The sequence below is a fragment of the Hermetia illucens genome, chromosome 6 (assembly GCF_905115235.1).
Source record: "Hermetia illucens chromosome 6, iHerIll2.2.curated.20191125, whole genome shotgun sequence".
Classification (NCBI taxonomy): domain Eukaryota; kingdom Metazoa; phylum Arthropoda; class Insecta; order Diptera; family Stratiomyidae; genus Hermetia; species Hermetia illucens.
Window position 1 is genome coordinate 51267312 of NC_051854.1, and position 24588 is coordinate 51291899.

The 24588-nt window shown below is 45.4% G+C and overlaps 1 protein-coding gene across 9 annotated transcripts in view; it reads left to right on the forward strand.

Moving 5' to 3' along the window:
* LOC119660390 (dystrophin, isoforms A/C/F/G/H) overlaps nucleotides 1–24588 on the forward strand; it is a 1277654-nt gene that overhangs the window by 984274 nt on the left and 268792 nt on the right. For all 9 annotated transcript variants that reach the window (XM_038068919.1, XM_038068914.1, XM_038068920.1 and 6 more), the window contains 2 exons: nucleotides 22882–23005; nucleotides 23142–23296. In XM_038068919.1, coding sequence (XP_037924847.1) covers nucleotides 22882–23005; nucleotides 23142–23296 — 279 coding nt within the window. The remainder of the gene's footprint in view (nucleotides 1–22881; nucleotides 23006–23141; nucleotides 23297–24588) is intronic.

Below are 24588 nucleotides of genomic sequence, written 5' to 3' on the forward strand. Positions count from 1 at the left end.
AATGAAAATGGTTTTTGTTATTTCGACTCCCATCGAATTGTTTACAATGTATGAAACGCAATATAAACCTCTTCACGCTCCACAGATTCAAATTGCTTACGTTGCGTCCGTTGGGTGTTTTCTTGTGCTTAACGTCATTATGCAGAGACTGCGGAAAAACGATTTATTGCAAATGTCAACAAAATGACTTTGACGATGTTGACTGAAGTGTGCGCAATTGTAATCGTTAAATTTACGTTCGGAATTAATGACACGTGCATTAAATAATGTTCCTTCCATGTAGGTACGTGCAAATGTCTGCTAACTGCCATTGCATACCCAACTAGCGATCCATCTATCGTCTTACAACACATGGTTAGCGCAGAAGATATTAAGGGTCATAAAACTCATCCGAATCTTAATGCGAGGTGATGCTTGATAGCGGCTGAGGGAGAAGGAGTATCGATGCAGCCCCGTCTGTGATTGAAAGCGATGATTCGATAGCAAATCAGAACAAAGAACAAATCTGAGATTATGTACATGACTATAGTATATAATAAATCAAGCCGATACATTCTCTCACCGTAAGGCCCCATCTTCTTTCCTAGGTGAACCCAGACAGTTGGGCTAGCCCTGCTTACAGATGTGCTTTCCAGGCATGAACATCATCACTTCGACATAGAATGATTGCAAGTAACCATTTCCCAAAGGACAATATCCACTTTTTCCTGGCATGTTTTTCTAATAAAAGTCTCGAAATCGTTTCGTTTCCTCCGAATGGCATCATGGTCAGAGCTCCAATAGCCTCCACATAGGAATTACGAAATATAAAAGAGTAGACAAGAATCACCGCATCTATAAAACAGCATCACAAAACTTGAGCCCCGCTGACAATAAAACTCTCCTCCATGCCCTCCAGCATCATTCCGCTCTGGACCAAAATACCGCATCCAACTTTTATTTATCGTCATTGATATCCTTACAAGAGTATTAGATTTGATGCGATTGGAGTGTAAATGCGATCCTAAAGACCCGAAATTGATATTCGATTCCATTCACTCATTTCGCCTTCCTCTCGCCTGGATCTGGAGTTAAAATGGAAATGGATAGAATGGAAATGCGTGTAACCAAACCACAGCACACAATCATTTCACGTATCATTAACGCCGGGTTTATGCCGAACCCGTAAATCCTTCTCCTCCCGCTACGTGGTGGAGATGTGGGGTTGGTGTACGACGAAGACTGCAAATTGACTTTTCCTATTTTCCTTTTTCTTTCTGGGGAAATTGTTTTATTCTTGGAGCAACACCCAAGTAATCGGAGTCGAGGACCAAACCAACCTCAGATGGCAATAGAAGGCGGTATCACGTAGAACCACGGGATATTTCTTTTCCGTTAAGTGTTAATTAAATTGTTTGTTCGTTTGTATCGTTAAGGTGTTAATGTAATCCAGCGTTGATGACACGAACTGCGGGGATAATGGAGATAAGCTAATAAATGCGTAATTTCGTTTGATAGCCTTGATGATGTCTTTTAAGCGATTACTTGGTCCTTTAAGTTGATTCGTTTAGAAGGAGATTATCTAGATACGCCTAATGTTGATATTTTGCTCAAATCTGGTGTTATCTTGGGTTTGATTCGAACAACAATCGCAGTTCACCGACGGAACCAGTCAATCAGAAGGATACGCATAAGTCTCTGCTTCTAACTTCTTCCAAACAACCCTTTGATTTGTCCAATAAGATAAGAAGCAAAGCATACAACGTTTGTCATGTTTTTATTCATGATATAATCCTCCTAATAGATTCAACCTCAGGTTACCCGTCATCTTAACGGAAAGGATACCACCATCCTTCAGTCGATCCCGAACTATCCACTTGTCCATTTAAATCTAAAATTGAGAACAGGATGTTTATCGAAAACAGAATTCCCTTTCTAATCTTGCCACAAAAGACATCTGGAGCAAATCAGATAAAGCCATCAGATAAACCGGGTCGTTGTTATCCGGGTGATACCCAATGTTGCTTGGACAGTGAAATACCCAAAGGATTTATCTATTGCTCAGAGAAGCAAATACATTTAGGACGACTTAGCTTCAATCCCCTCTATCTTGGACTCTCACCACCATTGATGAGCTCATATCTAAATCTCTGTGTGTGGGAATTTGTAGGTGCATGACTTTCCGCATCCGTTATATATTTAGATAGCAGCCTTTGTATGTTTAATTAAATAAATTAAAAGATAGATAAGTATTGACATGAGGGGGTAAACGAAAAAGTATCAAATTGAACTGACCAGTAACACGAGAATTTTTATTAATCCGAAGATAGCGGAGCAGATGTCTTTTCCATTCGGAAAACGAAGGATGGTAGAGTTCTAGTCGAACTAGGCTCGAGGACAACAAATAAAGTCACGTTCTGTGAAGCAATCAAGGGGCTACTGGGAGAGAAAGCTTTGGTTTCCGCATTCGAGATCTTGACGAGGTAGAAGAGTCGCGAATGTTCGGAGGTAACCAATGTCCGGATTGGTATCACCTCTGCGAACTACCGAGGCCAAAAACTCGTTGTGATGGAAGTTACGAAGCAATACGCAAAGGATACGAATCCGGGCCGCCTCAATCAAATGTTACAGATGTTTGGGTTATGGGCACACGTCGTATCGAGGACCTGATAGAAGGGCAACGTGCCGCAAATGTGGTCAGGCAGGCTATAAAGCGAACACTTGCAACAAAAAAGAAAGGTGCGTCCTATGCAGGGACCGTGAAGCATGTGGTGCGGACTCGGGGCGATGTCCGGTCTTCAAAGCAGAACTGGAAAGAGCTAGGACGCGGTCAACATGATTCGCATCCTATAAATCAATATGCATCGGAATGCAACCGCTCACGAGTTGCTGGCGTAGTTCGCTGCAGAGACCAAAGCTGATTCAGTGCTCATCAGTGAGCAGTATCGAAACAAGGATCCAGTTTCATGGCACCCTGATATATCAGGTACCGCTGCCATCTGGGTTCGGGACGGCATTCTCCTTGGGGTTCTTGCTCAAGGTCGAGGGGACAGCTTTGTCTGGATTCAGTGTTTAGGGATAACATTTTTCAGTGTCTACCTTACGCCGAATGAGACGATGCCGGATTTTCGTCGGAGGTTTGATGCTTTGGAGGACGCTATTTTAGGCACAGATGAGCCGATTCTGGTCGGGGTCTCCAGAGGGAAAACGAATTTTGGGAATGGCGGCGAGAACAGGACTGGTAGTTTTGAACTCCGGATCCACACCAACATTCCGGCGCCCAGGCTCCGAAGGAAGCATTCCACAAGCCCAGGAGGACATCGAGATGTCGCAAACCTGCAATGTATTGGTGGACGGTGGAAATTGCAGAGCTCCGGAAGGAATATTACAGACTCCGCCATTTAACACGACGTCTAAACGACCGGGAGGAGGCAGAGTATCGAGCAGCCAAAAGGAGACTCCGCAGCGCAGTAAGCAGGAGCAAAGCGCGCTGTTGCAGGGTCTGGTCGATGAGGTGACTGGGGACCCATGGGAACTCGGTTACAAACTGGTAATCCGAAAAATCGGGGCACTGCGCAAACCCTGTTCACTTAAGGCGAACAGATGGACCACATTGTACAAGCACCATTCCGTACGCACCCCGTACGGGATGATGACATCGGCGCAGATAGCGCCGAGGACTGCATACTTTTCTCTATAAAAGAGTTGAAACCGGCAGTCTTCTCTATGAAAAGCAAGAGGGCGCTAGGACTCGACGGTATTCCAGCAGAGGTATACAAACTGGTGTTCCAATATCGGCCAGACCTACTGCTCGGCGCATTCAACGCTTGCCTGAAAGAGGGCATTTTCCTTTCTCCTTCGAAGGTGGCGAGGCTTGCGCTGTTCAGCGAAAATCGCCGCCTTCATACCACCCACTTTGTATGCTTGACACTGCTGGAAAAGCTCATCTGAAGTAGATTCACTGAAGCGATACGCCCTGCCGGAGATTTATCTCCACGGCAGTTCGATTTTAGAGCAGGGAGATCCACAGTTGATGCTGTCATGCAAGTCGTGGATGCCGTTCGACTAGCGGAGGTACATAGCCGCCGAACTCGTCGGGTGGTGCTCCTCGTAATGCTTGACGTTAGAAGCGTCTTTAATTCCGTAAAATGGAAAGACATTCTAGGCACACTAGACAATACTTTCCATGTGCCCAACTATCTCTCACGGATATTGAGGGATTATTTGAGGAACTGTTCCCTGCTCTATGAAACACTAGAGAATCAGAGGAGGATGGTGGTCATGTTGGGGGTAGCGCAGGGATCCATCCTCTACGAGAATAGCGGGTGTGAGACCAAAAGGGTTTCAAGTTACTGCGGGCAACGGCGGGTTCGACGCTCAATAAGTACCTTTTATGGGCTTTTTAAATTATTCACTTCACAGTGGAGCGCATAGCCGCTCACTTTAAGAGCGAGGTCGGCGTCATTCCTAGAAGCTTGAAACTTCTTCCGCAGTGCATTTTTCAGGCGAATGTTATTAAGAATTTCCGTTGTGCACCAACTTGGGTGCGAACGTGCCTACAGGGCAAGAAGTGACAGGATATTGTAAAAGGTGCTTAGAGCTTGAAAACACGTTGATTTGTTTAATATATGTATCCAGTTGAAAAACGCTAAAGCTGAGTTGAGACCGTCAAAGTTGGCTTTGTGGAAGTTAAACTTAGTAGATTTACGCACGATTTTGGAATTTGAACGAGGGAGTTCCGCTGCAAATTCAAGCGCGCGGTGGTGAGCGTCAGTTTTGACATACGTTGATATGCACGGAAATTAAGAGAGTTGGCGCTCGGGGAGGTTAGAAAGGAAGAGATCGAGAGTGCGGCCCAAGGAGTTTTTGGTGGTATTGAAATTCAGGGCAGAGAAAGTATTCATAAAGGAAGAAAGAAGAAAATCTTCCCTTCTAAGATTGGGACAGGTTGTTGGAAGGAATTGGAATGCTAGGATGATTAGGCTAAAGGAGCATGGGAAGGTCAAAATCTCCGCGGAGATAGAAAGGGAGGGAAATAAATCTGACAGTAAGGAGTTCAAACAAACTGTTAAACAATTCTTCATACAGATGAGAAGGGTGTGCTTCTACCATATTAGGTAAAGCCACACATCACTTTGAGCGTCTTTATTCGGAATACCGGACAAAACTAGATATTGTGCTGCAGTGGGTGATGCTGTTTAAATATCAGAAAATTTCTCGTCTAGTGAAAATTCTTCCGTTTCACTAACTTCAGACATGTTAGCCACTACATTACACTTTGGAGAGCTTAATTAAATTGCAAATTATTTTAAATCCACTGAAGAAAAAAATACACTCATTACATGGAGATGGGACATAAAATTCTTTTTATTTTCTTAAACTGACATTTTTCAACTTCAATATTCATATTTTTTCAATTCCAAAAATTGGTTAATCATCGCCTGCTCCGCCACGGACAACGCCGGTGGTGGCCACTGTCAATCGAATTAACATAATAAATTTCGAATGTTGTTAACCCCGCTGCGCCACCGCCACCGCCGATGGACTTATGAGATGCATCCCGGTCCCTGTCGCAGCGGAAAGTGAAGTACTCTTCGGGAGAGCTCGGGGTTTAATATGGCAGCCAGTTTTTGGAGATACAAATGGCTCAGTGTTGCTAAATTAGCGCGGATAATTTGAAAGCCCCCAGCTTGGTTCATAAACCCCTAACATTCTGATAAAACAGACGAACAGTAAACATGGATCCAGTTACATTGCTCGGCGAGGTAGGCAGGTTGTCCTGAAATTTACCTGCGAATTGGGGCACTTGTATGTCATAATGAATACACCTTCAGGCTAAAAAGAAGGAATTCGTGAGGATAAGTGACCTTGAAAGACGCAATCACCTGGTCCACCTGTTGTCTTGTCAGTTTGACGCAGGATAGAGGAGAAAGTGAGCCAACTTTGCTCTTTACGTACTGCAGTACATCTTCTGTAGAAGTTGCGAACGCTAGCCCGGAGATAAAAAACAGTTTAGGTAGGGGCGCCACCTTTAGCCCGGGCCGCTGTTATGGGTGCATGAAGTGCCAGGGTATATATCAGCGGTGGGAAGTGGAGCTTCATTGGCGGCGGGAACGATGTCAAAAAGTGGAGCGGCTCCACTGTGAAGTTCCGATTCATGACCTGCTGAGGAGGCTGTGGATATTGTCCCGTTGAAGGCGTAATGGGGCGAGACATGATCGGAAGCTCGGTGGACCGTAACTCGTCGCTTAGGGGCCGCTGAATCACGGATATAGAGCCAGTTGAAACAACCCTGATGTAGGAAGGCCTAGCAAATGAAATCAACTAAGATTGAGAGGGGGTGAGGCTGGTGCTCCTGAGAGGGAGCGCCTTTTTAGAAGGAAAGTCTCGTCGAACGAATTTCTAAGCGGCCGGGAACACGTAGATAGCGACGACTTTTTTGGCATTTTTGGCGCTATTTTTCTGTTATGCTATTCACGTTTTCGCGGTAATTCAGTGATTGTGCTGAATCGCTGGGCTTGGTTAAGTCATCCTTGGCGGAAGGAGAAGTAGCAACAGCTGAAGATATAGTTGATACCACTGATGGGACTACATTCGACTTTGGTACCAAAGTAGAAGGCTCAACGGCGCCCTAAATGGCTGCCCAGCTCGTAGATTGTTTATTAAGCAGCTGTATCGCATCCGACAGCGTGGAACCATGGCAGGTATTACGGCGGTAAGGTATGTTGTTGCACGTAATGTGACAAACGGTTCAAGGGTAGCTCTTTGACGATGGGGAAGTGTTTATTTGCTAGTCCGACGACGTACCGTTGCGGGAGTCTAACACTCTGTGTATAAATGCATTCGCCTACCCCACCCAAAAAAAAAAAATATTGCTTGGACAGTGGACAGTGGACCTAAAGGATTTATCTATAGCCCAGGGAGCAACTATATGTGGGAAGATTTAGTCTTAATTCCCTCTATCTTGCTTCCATTCTAATTAGGACATGCGTTGAGTCCCGAGCTGATGTCAAGAACAGAGTCGTTGGGGAGTCTCAATTTCTCAACGTATACCAGCTCCGCGAAACTTCTTTGCGAATGGTTGTACGGAGGCCAAGAAGAACGAGTGGCAGCACCTACAACCAAGAAGAGAGGTGTTGCACCATTATTGCGGCTTTCAGCGTCCTGTGTCAGCTTTCGAACTTCGCATTGGACTGCGGGTGGTAAGCGGTCGTCCGGAGGCATTTAAAACCGAGGAGTTTGCATTCTCGATAAGGGGCCTCTGTACAAGATTGTGCAGTAATGTTTTTCTGAAGTATTGTCTATGGTGGCAACGTCAGCACCAAAGACGAATCAATCAACAACATCAAACCGCACTGGTCAAACACAAACACGAAGAAGAATAAGGATAGGAGAATACAACTTTGAGACCGTTGACAATTTCTCCTATCTAGGGTCGAAAATCACAACCGATAACAACTACGATGATGAAATCCGCGCACGGTTGTTGTCAGCCAACAGAGCCTATTTCAGCTTACAAAGACTGTTCCGCTCGAAATGTCTCACCATAGGGTCAAAGCTCTTACTGTACAAGACTATGATCTTGCCAGTCCTCATGTATTCCTCGGAAACTTGGGTTCTTAGCAAGAAAAATTGCGAACTCTTGGCCGCGTTCAAGAGAAGAATCTTCCGAAGAATTTTTGGCCCCCTACATGAGGATGATTGATTCCGTAGCCTACGTAACGACGGAATCTATGAGCGATACCATGACCGTCCGGTTGTGGATAAAATCCGGCTCAATAGGTTACGGTGGGCGGGTCACTTAATCCGTATGGATGAGGATGATCCAACCCGGAAAGTCTATGAGGGCAATATCTATGGTAGAAAAAGAAGACGAGGCAGACCCTGCCTAAGATGGAGCGATGGCGTAGGTCAGGACGCCAGACAGCTTTTAGGGATATCGAATTGGTGGACCTCGGCACAAAACCGGGATGTCTGGAGTTCCTTATTAAGGCAGGCCTAGACCGGATACCGGTTGTTGCGCCGTTGATGATGATGATTGTCTTAGGTCACTGCGTGAACCTGTCGATGATTGTGAGGCAATACCTGAAACCGTGTGAATCTCGCAAGGGGCCAATGATGTCGAGGTGGATTGTGTGGAAATGCTTGGTGGACCGAGGGAAACTCCTACTTTTTTCCTCCCATGCTTTGTAATTTTGCACTCCTGGCATGCAATGCACTGTCTGGCCCAAGAATTAATGTCCTCGCTCATGGATACAGGAAATACTTTGCGCTGACTCCTTTCATCCACGAATCTCGGACAATGGAGCATAGCATGCTCCTGACTCTCACATTTAGCGGCGCAGGCAGTCTGAAGCAATGCAAATACTTCCTGTAACCACCATGTCCCGTAAGAAAATGTGTTAGGTCGTAAGCTAATTCTTCAGATTTTCGCTTGACGGGGTTGATCGATGGGTTTTTGTCCAGCCACCTTTACCAGAATAACCCCACCGTTACTTCCCCCGTTCATCGTGTTGTCCAATGTTCCCGCCAAGACATCAACTTCGCAGCCCGAGAATATTTTGAGTATATCCCACTTGAAGCTTAACTTGGCATCGACCATTACTGCCAAGTATGCAGTGATAATTTTAAAGCGACTTAGCGAACAGGAGCAGCCTGTGGCACTCCACAGCCCTTAATTGTGTCTAAAAGGCAGATTGCGTGATATGAAGTTATGCAGGTGGTTTTCAAGGCTTCGATAGCATCTTCCTCTGCGCGGGAGAGATTTCTTTCACCATGCACGATTCAAATGTGTTTATGAACTATGTAGACCAAGCAACCTACTTACGTCGTAATTGCTTCCTCGGTAACCTCGAGGATCGAGAGAACATCCTGTTGAACCGTTGAATGGGCTTCGCTTTAGTCATAGGCAACGTCAATCGCGCGCACAGCTACCGGTAACCATTCTGCTTATTTTTCCACATGGCCGTTCTAGGGTTACTACGAAGATTTCGGTATTCTTATATTGGGACAGGCATTTGGTCTGTGTAGGAAGCGCACGTTCCATGCGAAAATGCGCAATCGTTGTTCCGTTTTCGTTGCCGGGTTCTTTCTTAACGAAAAACTGCAGAGGGGCAAGGATGAATGCGAATCTCCCGCGCTTACACACGGGATATGCTGTACCAACTGATCCTCCAGGTTGGGGGCTGGGTAGGGCAGACAACCCTACACGGAAAACCGAAGTTACGAAGCCACAGAAGGAGCCCCAGACTGGTTATTCGAGTTTGGGGCTCCTTCTGTGGCTTCGTAACTAACGGTTTCCCGTGTAGGGTTATCCGATTGGATGCTTAACGAGGGCATTGATTGACAAATCAGATCACACTGACGACTCAATTAACGCAAAAAAAAAGATCCTTTGCAGAATCTCGATGTAGACAAAAAGAAAACTGATCAATTCCAGACCCCTTCGCAAAGAATAAGCAAGGGTTTCCAGGAATTTATCGTTCCATAACACAACCTGCAAATTTCAAAACTTTGCTGCTTCCGAAGCGTCAACATTTCCTCGGATCAGAGTTGATCTCAAACCCATGATCTTTGACTATCGAAAACGGCTTATGATGTTTCTGAAATGTGCACGTGCTGTTCGATAACAGCATGGAGAGTCCCCCGCCATATAACCTTCTGGGACTAGGCGGCAGTGCGCTTTTGTACCTTCACGAGCCTAGTGGTAGCAGATGCGAATCCTGTGTGGGGTTGTTATCGGCGGCTATCGCAAGGTACGCTCTCTTGACTTGGGAGCCGGTTTCCGACGAGATTCTGACTGTGAAACTCCGGTCTAGACTAAGAAGCATCACGACCACGAACATGGACCAAAGGAGATTTGTGTGGCACAGCGAGTTGTACAGCGTAACCCCTTACCTAGCTCTACCCGCAATTCAGGCATAAACACAACCACCATGAAACTCCCACAAGGGGGCCAATCGCAAATAACTGGTCCGGAAAAACATCATTCAGGAATTCTACTCGAACATATGCACTCGGAGGTCCATGCTGCTTCCCATGGTACAAGATAACCCTCGGTGAAACTCCATGAGAGGGTCACTTCAGATGAGTCCCTTGCAGACTTGGATCTGGTTGATATGGTTCTATGAGTAATTACACGCAGTTCAGAAGTGGCTTGCTAAAGATGACATTGTGGTCGTGGTGGATGATTTGAATGCCAAGGTGAGCTCCGACAACACCTCGCTAAGACGTGCGATGGGAAAACACGGTCTTGGCGACTGTAGCGATAATGGTGGGAAGTTTGTGGATTTCTGGAGCATTCACTGCCTCGTCATTGGTGGCAAAGAGCTTGCTATAAGGCCAGTTGGCCGTTGACGCTGTACTATCTGTCAGAGAAGGAGTTGTTTTCTAAATGTATGCATCAAGACAGGGGTTGACATCGGTCTCGAAAGAGATCATCATCTGATGGTCGCTTAAGTTCGCTTGCGTGTTTCGTCCGACACGCAGGGCGGGGGAGCTGCGGCCCCCAAGTTCAACATCAAACGCTTCTATGATGTCGTTGCCGTAGAACATTGGGACAGCAGTCCTCTCCTAAAGGCAGATACCCTGAGAATATCGATAAGGATAAGGTCGCCGTCAAAAACGCTCTTTTCGCGGGTGCTGCTTAGGTCGTCAACCACGTCCCGAAGGGGCGCCACCAGATTTGCTTGACTGCGAAACCGTGGAAGCGGATCGAGGAACAGAAGGGTTTATTGACCGCCGCGGGTGACGACGAGCGTATTGCGTTCGAGCTCCGATACCGTGCGAAATCTTGCGCGAAGTTGAGCGTAATGTGGCCGTGATAAAAGGAGATTTGCTATTGCGCTGGTTAAGGATGCGGAAGATGCTGCAGATCGCAATGATTTCAGAATTGTATATTGCATCACGAAGGAACTTGCATGTGATCGCGAAGCTTGCGATAGCTTTATGAGGCACGTTAACGATCGATTCCTCTTCCACGTTGGCGAGTAGCTGAAGAGTTAATCGTATCATATCCAGTGGAGTGAAACCTATTGTGGATGAAATGGCTAGTCGGACTGCTCTTCCAAGCAGAAGAGAGATCATCTCGGCCATCAAGGCACTCAAATGTTGTAAAGCCGCTGGGTTCGATGGTCTTCTCGAGCTGTTGCTTCTACTCGTACGGAAATGCTGGGAATCCGAGACGTTCCCCAGAGAGATTCAAATTCTAAAGAAGGACGCTCGTCTAGCGTGCAGCAATCGAAGGAGTATTTACATGCTTATTGCCGTCGTAAAGGTAAAACCTAGAATAATCCTGGAAGTTTTATAGATATAGTTTTGGATCCTCCTGCCTTGACCACATCAACACCGTGCGGATCATTTTGGAATATTGCAAGGAGTTTAAATCTTCACTTCACTGACTCTTCATCGATTTCGACAGCGTGAACAGTGAGTGTATATACTTAGGGAAGGAGGGGTATCTTAGAGAACTACTAGATACTATCAGGGCGACATATGATGGCGTAAAATGTCACGGGCTGTATTGAGGTAAAATTCCAGAGAAATTTGAGGTTCAAACCCAAGTTCTACAAGGTTATATTTTGTCCCCTATATTATTTCTTTTTGTTATCGTTGATGCTCTTCATGTTGCCTTATTTGGAGGACGTGGAGGAGTTCAATGGACTATGATATCTTTCTCTCTCACCGGGCCATGGTACTTGACCAAATGGCTTTTGATTTGGAAGAGGAAGCTACTTGCCTTGACGGAAGATAAATACCCGTAAAACCAAGGTTCTCACTCTGATGGGTCACCCCACTCTCCCTATCTAACACCAAAATAAAGTTGAGACTGTTCTGTGCACATGGAAAGTGATCCTTAATGTCGCTTAAAAGCTCCAAATCTGCGTCAACACTGATCTGATACTGTCTCAAATAAAGAACAGGCCTGTCAATCGTGGATGAGTTGTTCAGAAGGCAGAAGCGGCAAAGGATAGGTCACACATTAAGAAGGGGTGACAATTCCATTGCTGCTACTTACAAAGATACTACCAATAATGCAAATCTAGATAACTGTGGCTATGTCATTTGCATTACAGATACTCATGGCTTCCCTAGAAGCGAAAAAGCGGGTGAAGCTGATTATATGAAACCTAGAATTGTAGCTTCCGACTCGTTTGGGGACACCACACTGTACCAATGTACTCTTAACATAGGAAAAGCATTTTTTTCATAAAACTCTCAAACAGCTTTAAGACCCCTTCAGAGGAGACGTCCTAGGATGATGAAGCATTCCAAGATAGCAGGTCATACTTCATGGAATTCGTAATTTTTTAGTTTGAAGCTCCATCGAAATATGTGATGCAGTGCATGTGGAACGATATCTAACTCTTCCATTGAATTTCTCCTGTAATTCCCTCATGAACTCCGGAACTGTTTAGCGTCGCAAATATTTCACAGAACACTACCATTATCAACTTGGCCAAAAACTAAGAGCATCCAACCGGAAAGAAAGTGCTATTCGAACTAGAACCCGGACGACGAATGATGGTGCTGAATTGGAACAAAAGGACATCCCACTATGGGATTTACGACGTCATACTCGGATTGCAATGTACAGTTGGAAGAAAATATTAATATGTGGAGCTTCACCTGGATGCTGACTGGAAGTACCTTTCTTTCGTATATGTTGGGTTCTCCTTACCTCTTAGACTAGTAACTAGAAATATTTGGTCTCATATTTCGTTTGAAGAGGGACTTCTGGGAAATCTTGGTAGACGAATAATGGCAAAGATCTCATTTGTGTTTGGTTATTCCCTTTATCCCGATTTGGTCACAGAACTTTGAACGTTGTTCTTATGTGAATGTGAGGGATGCACGATTGTAGTCTTAAATGAATAGGTTCCTGAAATTCCATTTAAAATCGCTTCCCAATTTTCATTTCCATTTTAGTCGAAAGCAGCATGCTCCTTGAACATAACGACTTGGTCAAGGATTTCCCCTGGGATGCATGTTGATGCGAGGTAGACCATCTTTTATGCCGTCAGTCTCCTTTTCTCTTAGCAACGATATACCACCAAGGAAACCATAGTCTCACAATGTCTGCTCTTCCACTGGCACCACTAATGGAACAGGTGGTAACAAATTTGAATTAGTGTCTCCAAACCCAGACTGTCGTTGCTCATGCATATGTGACAAACTAATAACGACTTTTCACCACGGGAAGGGATCACGAGGTTCCTCAATTTATTAGACTTCGAACAATAAAATTGCACGAAAGCAACTTCACGTTCCCAACGCTCAAGACAAAACTCACTTGAGCCTCCAGGAGGAGTACGTTTACGGACGTCTGCGTCTCTTAAAGCCCGAACGCCATCACGCTGATTTGTGGATCAAGATTAGATACATAACAACGGTCGTAGGATTTATCTGATAGCAGATAAATTGCAGTCAGTGGACGAGGAGCTGGGACGACTTTACGATGGCCGTTAAATGATTCACATTACAATTAAAATTTATGGGCGACAAACAATTTCTAGTACTTAGTCCTGGCTCATTCGCACGGTTGTAAATTGTTTCCGATACTCTGGTTGAATTGCAGAAAGACGGTAAAACCAGACGTAAATATTTTGGCCATACTTTCCGAAATAGGCAATGAAAACTGTTGTGACACGGAGCCGTTAACAAATATTAGAATGCTACAAGGATATAAATGCTGTAACGAAAAAAGCTTTGAATTATCAACGAAGCAAGTGGATGCGGCTTGATGTTCTCATGGAATTTAATATGATGAAAATTGCAGATGATGCGATTGAATCGTAAAATGAAAGTTTGATGAGCAGAAAGTTTCCATTCCACCGAAGGATATTAGCGATTAACAGGTTGTCAGTTTAAATTGCTTCTCTGTTTTGGGACTCGAAAATCGCGAAATCGAAATATGGATTTCCACGAATTAGGACATGTATGCAGTACTACTCCCAGAACCAATATGCAACACTCGAAGTTGAAATTTTTGAGTCCTTGGCCCAAGTCACCTAGAAGACTTGACGAAAAATGTAGCTTCTCTATGGTAGGCCTAGCATGTTCACACACTGGCGCTTCGCAGAGCTGTCAAGTATCGCCCCGTCACAGCACTCTGTCCCCAGTTGAAACCAAGGGATTTCGACTAGAAAAGTGTGGTGAGGCTACTAGAACATCAAAACAAACGTGGTGCCCGCGTTTCCAATCAGTGCCGCTGCCTTTTGGAAAAAAGCCTCAGCCTGTCAAAAAGAGGCTTGCCACTCCATCCAGGTTAAACGCGTGCTTACCAGGCTCAAGCACCTTATAGAGACCCTCGTAGGTTGATTGCAGTGTGTTGCGGGTGGTGTCAGTTTTCACTGGAACGTGCGTCCCTAGGGATATGCGCCGCTGGCTACGCGTGGCGAAATGACAATGGCCTCCCGTAGCAAGGTCAACAGTTCGGTCTTTCCAATCCCGTCGTCTATCTTACCGAAAATTTGTTCGCCGAGGAGTCGTAGGTTCTCCCTGTATACCATGTCAGAAAAGTTGTCGCGTCCGGCCAAGCAGAACGAATGGCAAGACCTGCCAGAGGTGCGAATCGTCGCACGTCATAATCGCCTTCAGCGTCCGATACTGACGTTTCAGGATCTCATTGGATTACAAGTAGTATGCGACTCTCGGCTGGCATTTGAAACCCAGGTGATCACAGATATCCGGGACAACGTGTTTGCGACTAAAAGTCTTTGTCGGACCTATGGTGAATGTCAGGGGTAAACTGGCCGATTAAAGTTAAATGCGAGCTGCCGTAAAGCAAAAGTGAAATGTAAGTATGCATCTTGTCTGAGTCGGGTTGTTTGCCATGAACGGCGATGTAATGACCTGTAAATTTCACCTGCTGCTGGAAAAATCTGAATTTTTCAACGTTGAAAGCTAGGCCATTGTCGGTTTGGTACATCTCGTATGCATTTAACACGAGATGTACCAAACGGTGGACCCGGTGGAAAAGGCGGCCAAAACTGCATCTAAGTGGACGAAACAGGAGTCTAAGTTTTGTAGTACAGAGTAAATGTTTCTCCTTGAAATATCTTCGGGAACTACAGGGATTTGGTGGCAAGCCTTGGCGAGATCCACGGGGGAGAAAACACAACGGTGTTCTAAATAATGTTCAACACCTTGGATGAGTAGAATTAGATATCGGCCTGGACTCATTTGATAGCTCAGGTGTCTATAATCTTCACAAGATCGCTATTCGCCATTAGGCTTGGAAACCAGTTGTAATGAAGATCACCAATAGCTGTCCTACATGAACCAAGACTCATCTGACCTCACCCCACCGCTTACTTACTTGTCGTTGTAAGTTGCAATGGGCGTAGAATTTGCTACTGCTAATTCCAACTGCTGAGGGAAGAATTTGTATGATCTGGAGATGGGGAGATATGAGACTTTTGCGCCTATGTTCGCCAGAAAACCGCGCCAGCTAAGGGCGTACACTGTTAGGTGACGAATTGCTGTGCTACGGGTAGACGTCGCCGCGTCCCCAAATGAACTTAGTTTCATTGGTGTCGAGAGAAGCATGTATCTGCAAACCTGCGATGGTACCAGCACAAGCCAACTTCCCGACCACCCATTTTGCGGTGAATGAGTGGTAAGCGCCGCCATTTGCCTCCACATTTTCTCCTCCGATCACGGGGCGCTCGTGAATTTCGTGTTTTTTTTTTGTCTGTTACAGCTAGCACTTCCAGGAAGCTGCTGTCGGCATACGTTAGTGTGACCTGCGTGCCCTTAGGCACTCTGTGAATCTACAAGGCTCCATGACAAATTTATCCCCATCCAGCTGCTTCATTTCCCGCAATGGTTAGCTAAAGGTGCGGTCGCCAAGCGTTAAATCCGCCAGTAAGTGATTCAGTTTTGCTGCCTCGCTGCTTAGAGTTATTATTACTCGCTTCAGAAATTTTTCCATGATGTTTCTAAGACTTATAGAAGACTAAGGGGTTGGCTGACCTGAAGGTTTATCAACTTTAGATACCATCACAAGCTTCTACCAGCCCTGTTATAGGGGGGCTAAATCTTCCTCAATTTGAGGCAGGTGGCGAGCCTTCGCCATTTAAAGTTAACAGCTGACAAGAAGTGGAAGTTCCAGCGACACGTCAACAGCGTCCAACGAGAGCAGAGCACCGAGGATGTTGCCACTGAAATCAAATCCTTAATGTCGGCTTCGTAGTCGGTCGAAATAATTATGCTACGCTTGGACCCATCGACAGGTTTCCAGTATCGCTAATACTTCCTCCTGGACTATACTGGCGAATTCTGAAAGTAAAAAGTAAAGTAATCGTATCTGAAAAAACCTCCGCACTGATTCGACGTAACGGTACACTACAGTTAATTGTGGAAGACAATGAGCTCGGCATTGTGCTCGTCCGAGATTATTACCCTGATTTGACTCAAGTACCCATTCATAGCTGATTCATCTGGTATCCGACATTCAGTCACGATAACACATCCCTCTGTCACCAGTGAAATTTGAACCGCCATTTTCCGTTATGACAGCTCAGTGCTTTAGCTACTTGAGCCATCTGGACACACCCGGTTGGAAAGTTCATTGCCAAATTCCTCTTGAAGCTCGGTTTACATGTGCCGTATTCCGTGGAGAATCCCCAGATTTCTCGAGTTCTTTTGTCTAGGATGGTTGGTCGTCCAACGGATAGTATTTTACACTGGAGGAGCTCAGACATACTTGTAACAGTAGTAAATAGTACCAGCTTAGTTTTGGTTGAACTTTTCCCGAGTTCGCATCTTGCATCCCACAGACATTGCTTTCACATCCCTGCCATCAATATCAGCATGCCGTCGACATATGTCATAACTCGTTCCTGTCAAATATCCGTAGAATTTCATCTGTTACTATCAACTAGAGTGGTACTTTTAATGTTCTGACAATGGTCCAGCCAAGACTAATTCTTATTAGGGGTGATGGTCAACTGGTATGTTTCTAGCTGTTCTTGTGTGGTTGCCAGCATTTGCACCTGCAGAATATGTTTAGGGCCTCCCTGGTCAGCTTCCTATGATTAGACGGATTTTTATTCCACCAAGTTGGCAAGGTGCGCAATTTAAAGGCGTCTTCGAATGCCTTTTTCCGATATTCAACCTTTCACCCCAGTTCGTCAGTCATATCAAGATTTCTCAACTGTTAAGTTCTCCGAACTAGGGAAATTGAAGCTTGATGGATTGCACTTGTCAGATAGCGATGGAGTTGTGTTAATAATAAAGTCCACGAGAAATTCATCTCTCTCGTTGATGTCCGAGCTATCCGGAGGCATATACTCCGCATTATCAACACTTTCACCACGGTAAGGTCGTAGGAAATCAGGTCTGGACAAAAATAGGCTTGTAGGCTCTTTCTGGAGAGAGTAAATGCGCTTAGTGTGCTTCTATCAGAGCCCCATGTTCTGTAGAATAAATTGTAACATTTATTTTGAAGCCATTTGATGATTGGCCTCCTCCGACCCAGGGCTCCTGTATTAGTGTAACGTCTATGCTGTCCTCTAACATAAGATAAGCAGAGCTGTGCATCGAGTGTTGCTGATTTATCTGCGCTATCCTCGACATAATCTATTGGGGGATCGTCACTGTTCATCGGCCTGCCGATCTTCTTCATCTTCAAACGCTCGTTGACGGTGTCAAATAGATTCAGCTCATCGTATGGTTTTGCGAAACTTTCACCATTGTGTTCCTCAAACCGAACCGCACTTTGTAGTCCGCCTTTTGCAGTGGTGGGAAAGGTTGGCAGTTTTTCTGGGGTTTCTCTTCCTTGATCGTCATCTAGTCGTCCATATGGATTCTAAGGCTTTGGAAACGCAAAGACTAGACGAGTTTATCCTTATCCATGTGGGTCTTTCACAACCACGAATGAGACAATCTTTAGTTTTACGCTCTCCTAGGCGCCCCGTCGCATGAATCGAAAAAGTGTTTGGAGAATTGGTCACCGCACACCAATACGTGGTACCAGAAAGGAGGCATCCCCTTCAACACTAGTCCATACCTCCTGCGTTAGTATGTCGCTGGCCGTCTACCGGCCGTTGCTGCTTCACTCATTGCAGAGGTTTCTTCAATTGTGCATGAACGCTTAGGGATATATTTTTCCCCCAATGTAAATAAATAAGAAATTTCGTTTTTTTTTTATGTATGTCGGGCTTTCCTCTAAGCGTGAAAGTAAGGGGCTTGTGGTCCGTGAACACGGTGAACGGCTTGCCCTCAAAGGAAAAACGGAAGCGTCTTACGGCGCGATATGTGGCGAGTAGCTGACGATCGTAAGCACTGTAGTTGCGTTGAACTGGGCTGAGTTGTTCCGAAAAGAAGCTCAACGGTTCCCAGCTTCGATTCACCCGTTGATGAAGAACGGCGCCTACCGCTTTATCTGAGGCTTCGGTGGGGGTGCATCTGGCTGACGAAATGCGAGCAGTGTCACACCAACAAGCTGTTATTTGACCGACTCGTAGGCATGGACGGCCTCAGAAGACCACGTATCCCCGCTGGAGTCTTTAGTTTTGAACTCAGACAAGTAGGCTTTCAGGATCGATTGGTGATGATAGGCTTTGGGCAAGAAACGACGATAGAAGTTTAACATGCCTAAGAATCTTCGCAGATGCTTTACCCTGGTTGGTATGGGAAAGCTTTTTATCGCTTCAACCTTATGTGGGTCAGGTTGGGTATCGTCAGGGGTTATTAAGTGGCCGAGGAATTTTACCTGCCTCTGGGGGAATCTGCATTCCACAATATTTAGGACAAGTCCGGCCTCAAGGAGACGTTGGAAAATGCACTGGAGATGTCCAAGTGCTCAGATTCTGAAGAGGAAGCGACCAAAACATCATCCATGTAGTCGAAACAAAAGTTCAAGTTTCGTAAGACAAAGTGGATGAACCTCTGGAAAGTCTGCGCAGCGTTGCACAAGTCGAAAGTCATCCTAGTTAACTCAAAAAGCCTGAAAGGTGTGCAGATAGCCGTTTTCTTAATGTCTTCGGGAGCGTCAGGGATTTGGTGGTACACCTTGTCTGGATCCAAGGTCGCAATAATACGGCAGTTCGTAAGCTATTGCGCAAAATCATGGACGAGTAGAATGTGATATCGGTCTGGAACTATCTGAGCAGACGCCTATAATTTCGACATGGCCTCCATTCGCCGTTTGACTTAAGGGCCAAATGAAGTGGAGAGGACCAATAGCTATTGAATGGTCTGCAGATACCCTGTTTCATCAAGTCTTCAAACACTTTCTTCGCGACACCAAGCTTTGAGAAGATTGTAGAGTCGGCAGTGTTGATCTGGTGCTCCACATCCGGCTGTGAGAAATTATTTTCCGTAGTACTGTTGCGATACTTTCTGAGGAGTGCGCGAATGCGGTGGTCGGCAACATCCTCGATAATGATCAAAAGGCTGTCATTTCGTCAGGTAGAAATTTTCCCTGACGTCCGTAATGAGGTTGCCGGGTTTATAAAACGCGTGTTCTGCAAGTCCACCAGCAGTCCATAGTGACACAGGAAGTCTGCGCCTAATATGGGGATGCTAATGTGCGCCAGAATGAAACGCCAGGAAAACATTCGGTGCAGTCCGAGACTCATGTCCACCTGCCTATAGCCATAGATGCGCATCGGAGTAGAGTTCGGAGAGGTTTTGTGGAATTAGGATTTTTGGCATCCAGTGGGCCGAGTTTCTTGTTGCGTTAAACGTGTATCCGGTGGTACATTTAGTCGCTAAAGCTTCGTATTTACGATGGTACCAGCAAACTGTCGAGGCCGATGAGGGTTCCGGCATGTGACTACTCGAACGCCCATTTCGGGAAACAGACCTCGACCGTGATTGCAATCGAGATCTACCTACCGGATGTAAAGTACCAACCGTCGCTGTGGGCCTTGTGATCGCGTTGGCCAGGGTTATCACCATCGACTTCCTGAGTTGTGTCTCGGGAAACTTCCGGGACCGGGGGGCGCGCATATACCTCGTGTATTTTCGTGGTCGTGGCAGACAAAACCTGCTGCGATTCCGAGCCCGCGCTAGCCAAGATGGCGCAGGTGCTCTCCAGGAGTCGTTGCAGCCAGAGAAATTTTAGCAGCTCAGAGCCGACCTTATCCCCACCCAGCTGCTTCATCTCTCGTAGCAACTGGTTGGGGGTATGGTCGCCTAGCGTTAGCTCATACGACAAGTGATTAAGTTTTGCTTGCCCACTCACTGAAAGGCGTCGAATCAGCTGCTCCTTCAAAAGGTAAATGAAAATGAAATTAAGTAAATGAAATTGGCTGCAGTTGAAATTCCAGGGAAGATGTGCCCGTGTTAGAAATTCCATCCACAGTTGTGAATCTCGCGAACCGTTTCCTCAAGGATTTTAATCGGCCGCATAACCGTATCTGGTACCATGGGAACACCTTCGGCAGTCGCGGTCCTGATGACTTATCGTCATGCAAATTGTGTGGTCATGTGGTGTAAATTTGATCTAGGATATGGCGAATTGCAAGCCTGTCGTATAGTTGTAAGTACCTAAATTAGGTGCCGTTGCTTCGTCTTGGCATAAACTGCATCCAGTGGTCCTTAGCGATTGCAATGAACAAAGTGCAATTGGTTCTCGAGGTTAGTATGGCTGACTCAGCGCGTTCTGTTCGAATTGTCTTTGTCCGCTGGGGGTTGCGCTACTTTAGGGTGTTTCCAACCGATTCGCTGATGAAAGGCTTAGACAATTACTCTTGGACTGCTTTCACGTTGAACTTTAGCAACGGATTTTCAGCGAAAATCTGCGTTGATCATCTCACGGGGGTTTTTTGCTGTGTAATCTCTTTTGGGCAAGTGGGTACTTTTTCTATTTAGTGTCTGTTAGTCCGCAGAGATCACACCAACTACCGACTGCTACGTACTGTTGCACATACTGCTTTCTTATCGGAATGGCCAAAAAACTACTTTTTGGTCTCCACACGATTTGAGAACGGCTATAAGTATCGTTGCTAATTTGCTAAACAAATAAGAATGTCAGCAAGGAAAACTGCCCAACCAAAGTTCCCTTTGCACCGCGGATTTCGCGCACTTGATTTTACGGAAAACGCTGGACGAAATGCTCGTCTGATGACTGAAACATGCCAGGTCAAGTTGACGGACGTGTTTTCACGTATTCTCGGTTGCGGTCGATCGCCGATCAGAGTCTCCTTGGGAGCTTCTGAGAATTCCAACTTCAAGTCGTCGCCATCATGGAGAAATCCGAAAATTCCGTAGTCATTATTCTTTTCACTTCCTGGCCCGAACTGTTTCTCACCACCGTACGGGATCGCGAAAATCCAATTCTTCGCTGCCGCTCAACCGGTATGGGGTCATTACTTTAGGGATGTATTCCTCCCCGCTCCCATTAAAATGAATAAGAAATTCCGTTTTCCTTTTTATATATATATTTTTTTATTTTTTTTAAAACCTTTTTGAAATACCTTGGCCACTTTTTTAATATCTTTTCGAAACTCCTTAGCCGGCGGACGGGACTTGAAAGCGAGTCGTTGTCATCTTGACATTCCTCCTCGGTCTCCTGTCAGGCCGTCAGCTGCCTCCACGATCATTCAATACGGCGGCAGAAGCGAATTCGCGGTGACGTTCAGGTTCGCGCTTTCGATGTGCCGCCACAAGGGTGGTGGGCTTCCGCTTCTCCGCCCTATTACGACATTCATGTCGGCACTTATTCTCTTGAAGACCCCCAACGTCGATGATTATTGGGTATGAGTTATGTAGGTAGTATTCACCACCGTGTGGGTGGGTTGTATTCACTTCATACGACAGTGATTCCCAGGCCACTAGCATCTGCTATTGGTTCTTGTCTAGAGGGGCTACGGCTGGCACCAACTTTACTACATTCGACGAATATTGCCTCCTGACTGGATGCCAGCAACTCATCCTCCAATGATGCACTTGACATCAACACATCTTCTGCTGTCATCGGTCGGTTTTTTAGTTTTCACTTTCGGTATCCATGTCTTGGTCTCACGAGTAATCCGGAAAGATCGCCTGGTTAACCCGCACACCAGGGTAACTATGTCACTTGAAACTGAACATACCATCTTGTCTTGGGATCTTGTAAGGACCTTTTCAAGCGCAGCAAGGATAGTTTTCCGGCTGTTGCCTCTAGAACGACCTAAAACGACCAGCAAGCAAATATATTTTCCCAATTCGACCGTGCATACTCTTAGCGCGTTCAAAGACGGTTTTCAATGCCCACCGTATGGAAATCTTGTGAGGACTTCCTGAGTTATACTACCGTATCCTGACGCGTAGCAAGATCAGGTCGGCTCGTGAAGACTACTAGTACAAAAGCGGTTTAAATGCCTTTAAATCCTTTATTATTCAATTATAGTCCGTTTGCTTGACATTTTGCTAAGATTGATTTAGGTCGCCTTCAAAATGGTTTCAACCCGGCAGTTTCACATCAGTAATCCATACTCCTAATTCTTAGTATTTTGAAAAATAGGACGTACATTTCAGTCCTATGAAAACGGCTACTTTAGTTCTACCAGTACAACACCGGTAATTTGTGTCGGAATCAGAACTACAAAAGTGGTGGATCCAGATCTGAACAACGCGATATCGGATCTACAATGTGTCATCTTCATGTGAATAATCTTGCCCTAGCAGGAAGGTTCGGCGAGGACAACAACCTTCCTTTGTAATCAAGGAACACACTTGACCATTTTGTTCCTAACAGTTGCGTTTTTCATAACGTCAAGGGTGACATCAGGGAGGCGCCGAATGAGTTGCGTCTGCTCCAAAGGAAACTGTCAGTCGTCCTGATTAGTCTTAGATTTTTAAAACTCAGAGTGGGAATTTGTAGTTATACCCAGGGATGTGTGGGGATATAAGTACTCTTATGATTCTAAATTGAATGCATTATTAACATTACATTTTCTATGTTTGCAGGACGACCACAAAGCATTCCGGCGACAACTGGAAGATAAGCGGCCTATCGTCGAAAACAACCTCCTCAGCGGACGCCAGTATGTGGCCAGTGAGCCACCTGTTTCGGATACCAGCGATACTGAAGGTAAGATATCCACCACAATAGAGTGTAGTGATAGTGACACAAGCATTCCATGTGCTGCCACTGTCTCCTCTTCAATATAGTTTGAAATACCCCCACCAACCACTATTTTGAACCAATCCTTTTTCTATCCCTTTAGCTATTGATAGTGATTCTCGCTATCTCTCGGCTGAGGAACAGAGCCGCGAATTGACACGCAGCATCCGCCGGGAGGTTGCAAAACTTTCAGAGCAATGGAACAACTTAATTGATCGCTCGGATCACTGGAAGCATCGATTGGACGAATACATGACGGTAATTAATTTTAGTCTTTTTTAAAATAACCTTTTCATCCCCGCTGGTGTTCGGAAATTCAAACGTATTATCCGGATTTACGGGGAATATATGCGCCTAGGTACGTAATCGGTTACAAGGACTGCATTCACACGTCATTATCCCATTTAAAATGAATGGCAACAGGCGGTAATTGCATTTATATCCTGGCGTCTGTTAATTTGTTTGGTCATTAAAACCGTAAGCAGGTCGTTCAGGGCAGGTTAATTAAATTTGTGTTTGCCAACGAATGTATGTACGCGGGTGGTATTAAATTGGAAATCCTTTGAACAGAAAAGCTTGAGAATTGCCTTGTATGGATTTGTAACAAAGGATGTAGCTGGCAGTTGGCTGGTGCAACTGATTGATACTTTTAATTGGCTCAACTTTCACGGTACGTAAACATGCATGTTAATTGGGGATGTTCTGCACCTACAAGTAAATGCTCAGCGATTTATCTCGAGAGAACATATTCCTTCGGGATTGGACCTGTAGTTGATATGCGCCCCTTTACAGATTCAGAATAGCCTCCTGCAATGATCCATCATCTTAAAACACTTCCAATAATAGTTCGTGACCAATGAGCCCATCAAAAACGTGATGACCATTTTGTCATGCCACCGCATAATGATCACGTATCAAAGTGTTCACCACAACGTGCATTTCCTCTGGCCATTCTTCCAGTCATCCATGCGTTCCCAACAGATGACAACAGAATTCCTGCAAAAAAGCCAGCTCTGGAGTCTTGAGGGTAATGAATAAGTAATGGACTCCGATTCTGATTCCACTCACCTGGCACCAGCCGACTCAGGGTTCGCTGGGAGTGTCGAGGGAAATTAACATTTTCATGGGACTCGGTATGGTTTGTGTCGATATTGCTGTCGCGTCTCTTCGAGCCCCAGCTGGAGGCTTTTTAATCAGCCATTAGGCATTCTGGAATTTTGATTGAACGATTTGGTCCCATCATAACTTGGCGTGATTAAAATGTGAGTGAATTTTTCGACATTTTGATTAATGACAAATGCACTTTGTGTGACTCGAAACGATATTGAAGTCCGTGACACGAAGCGATTTTAAGGTATCAATGACCTCCTCCAATTACCTCGGAATACTAAATTTAATTAAAGTATTTTGAGAATGTTTTTCCCGAGCAGATAGTGCTGGTTTGGTATGCAAATGAGGCATGAAGCAAAAAAGAGCCATGTGCAATGGATGATTGGTTGAATGGTTCCGAATATTGAACACTTAATAAGAGGTTTTCGGTCATGTTAACT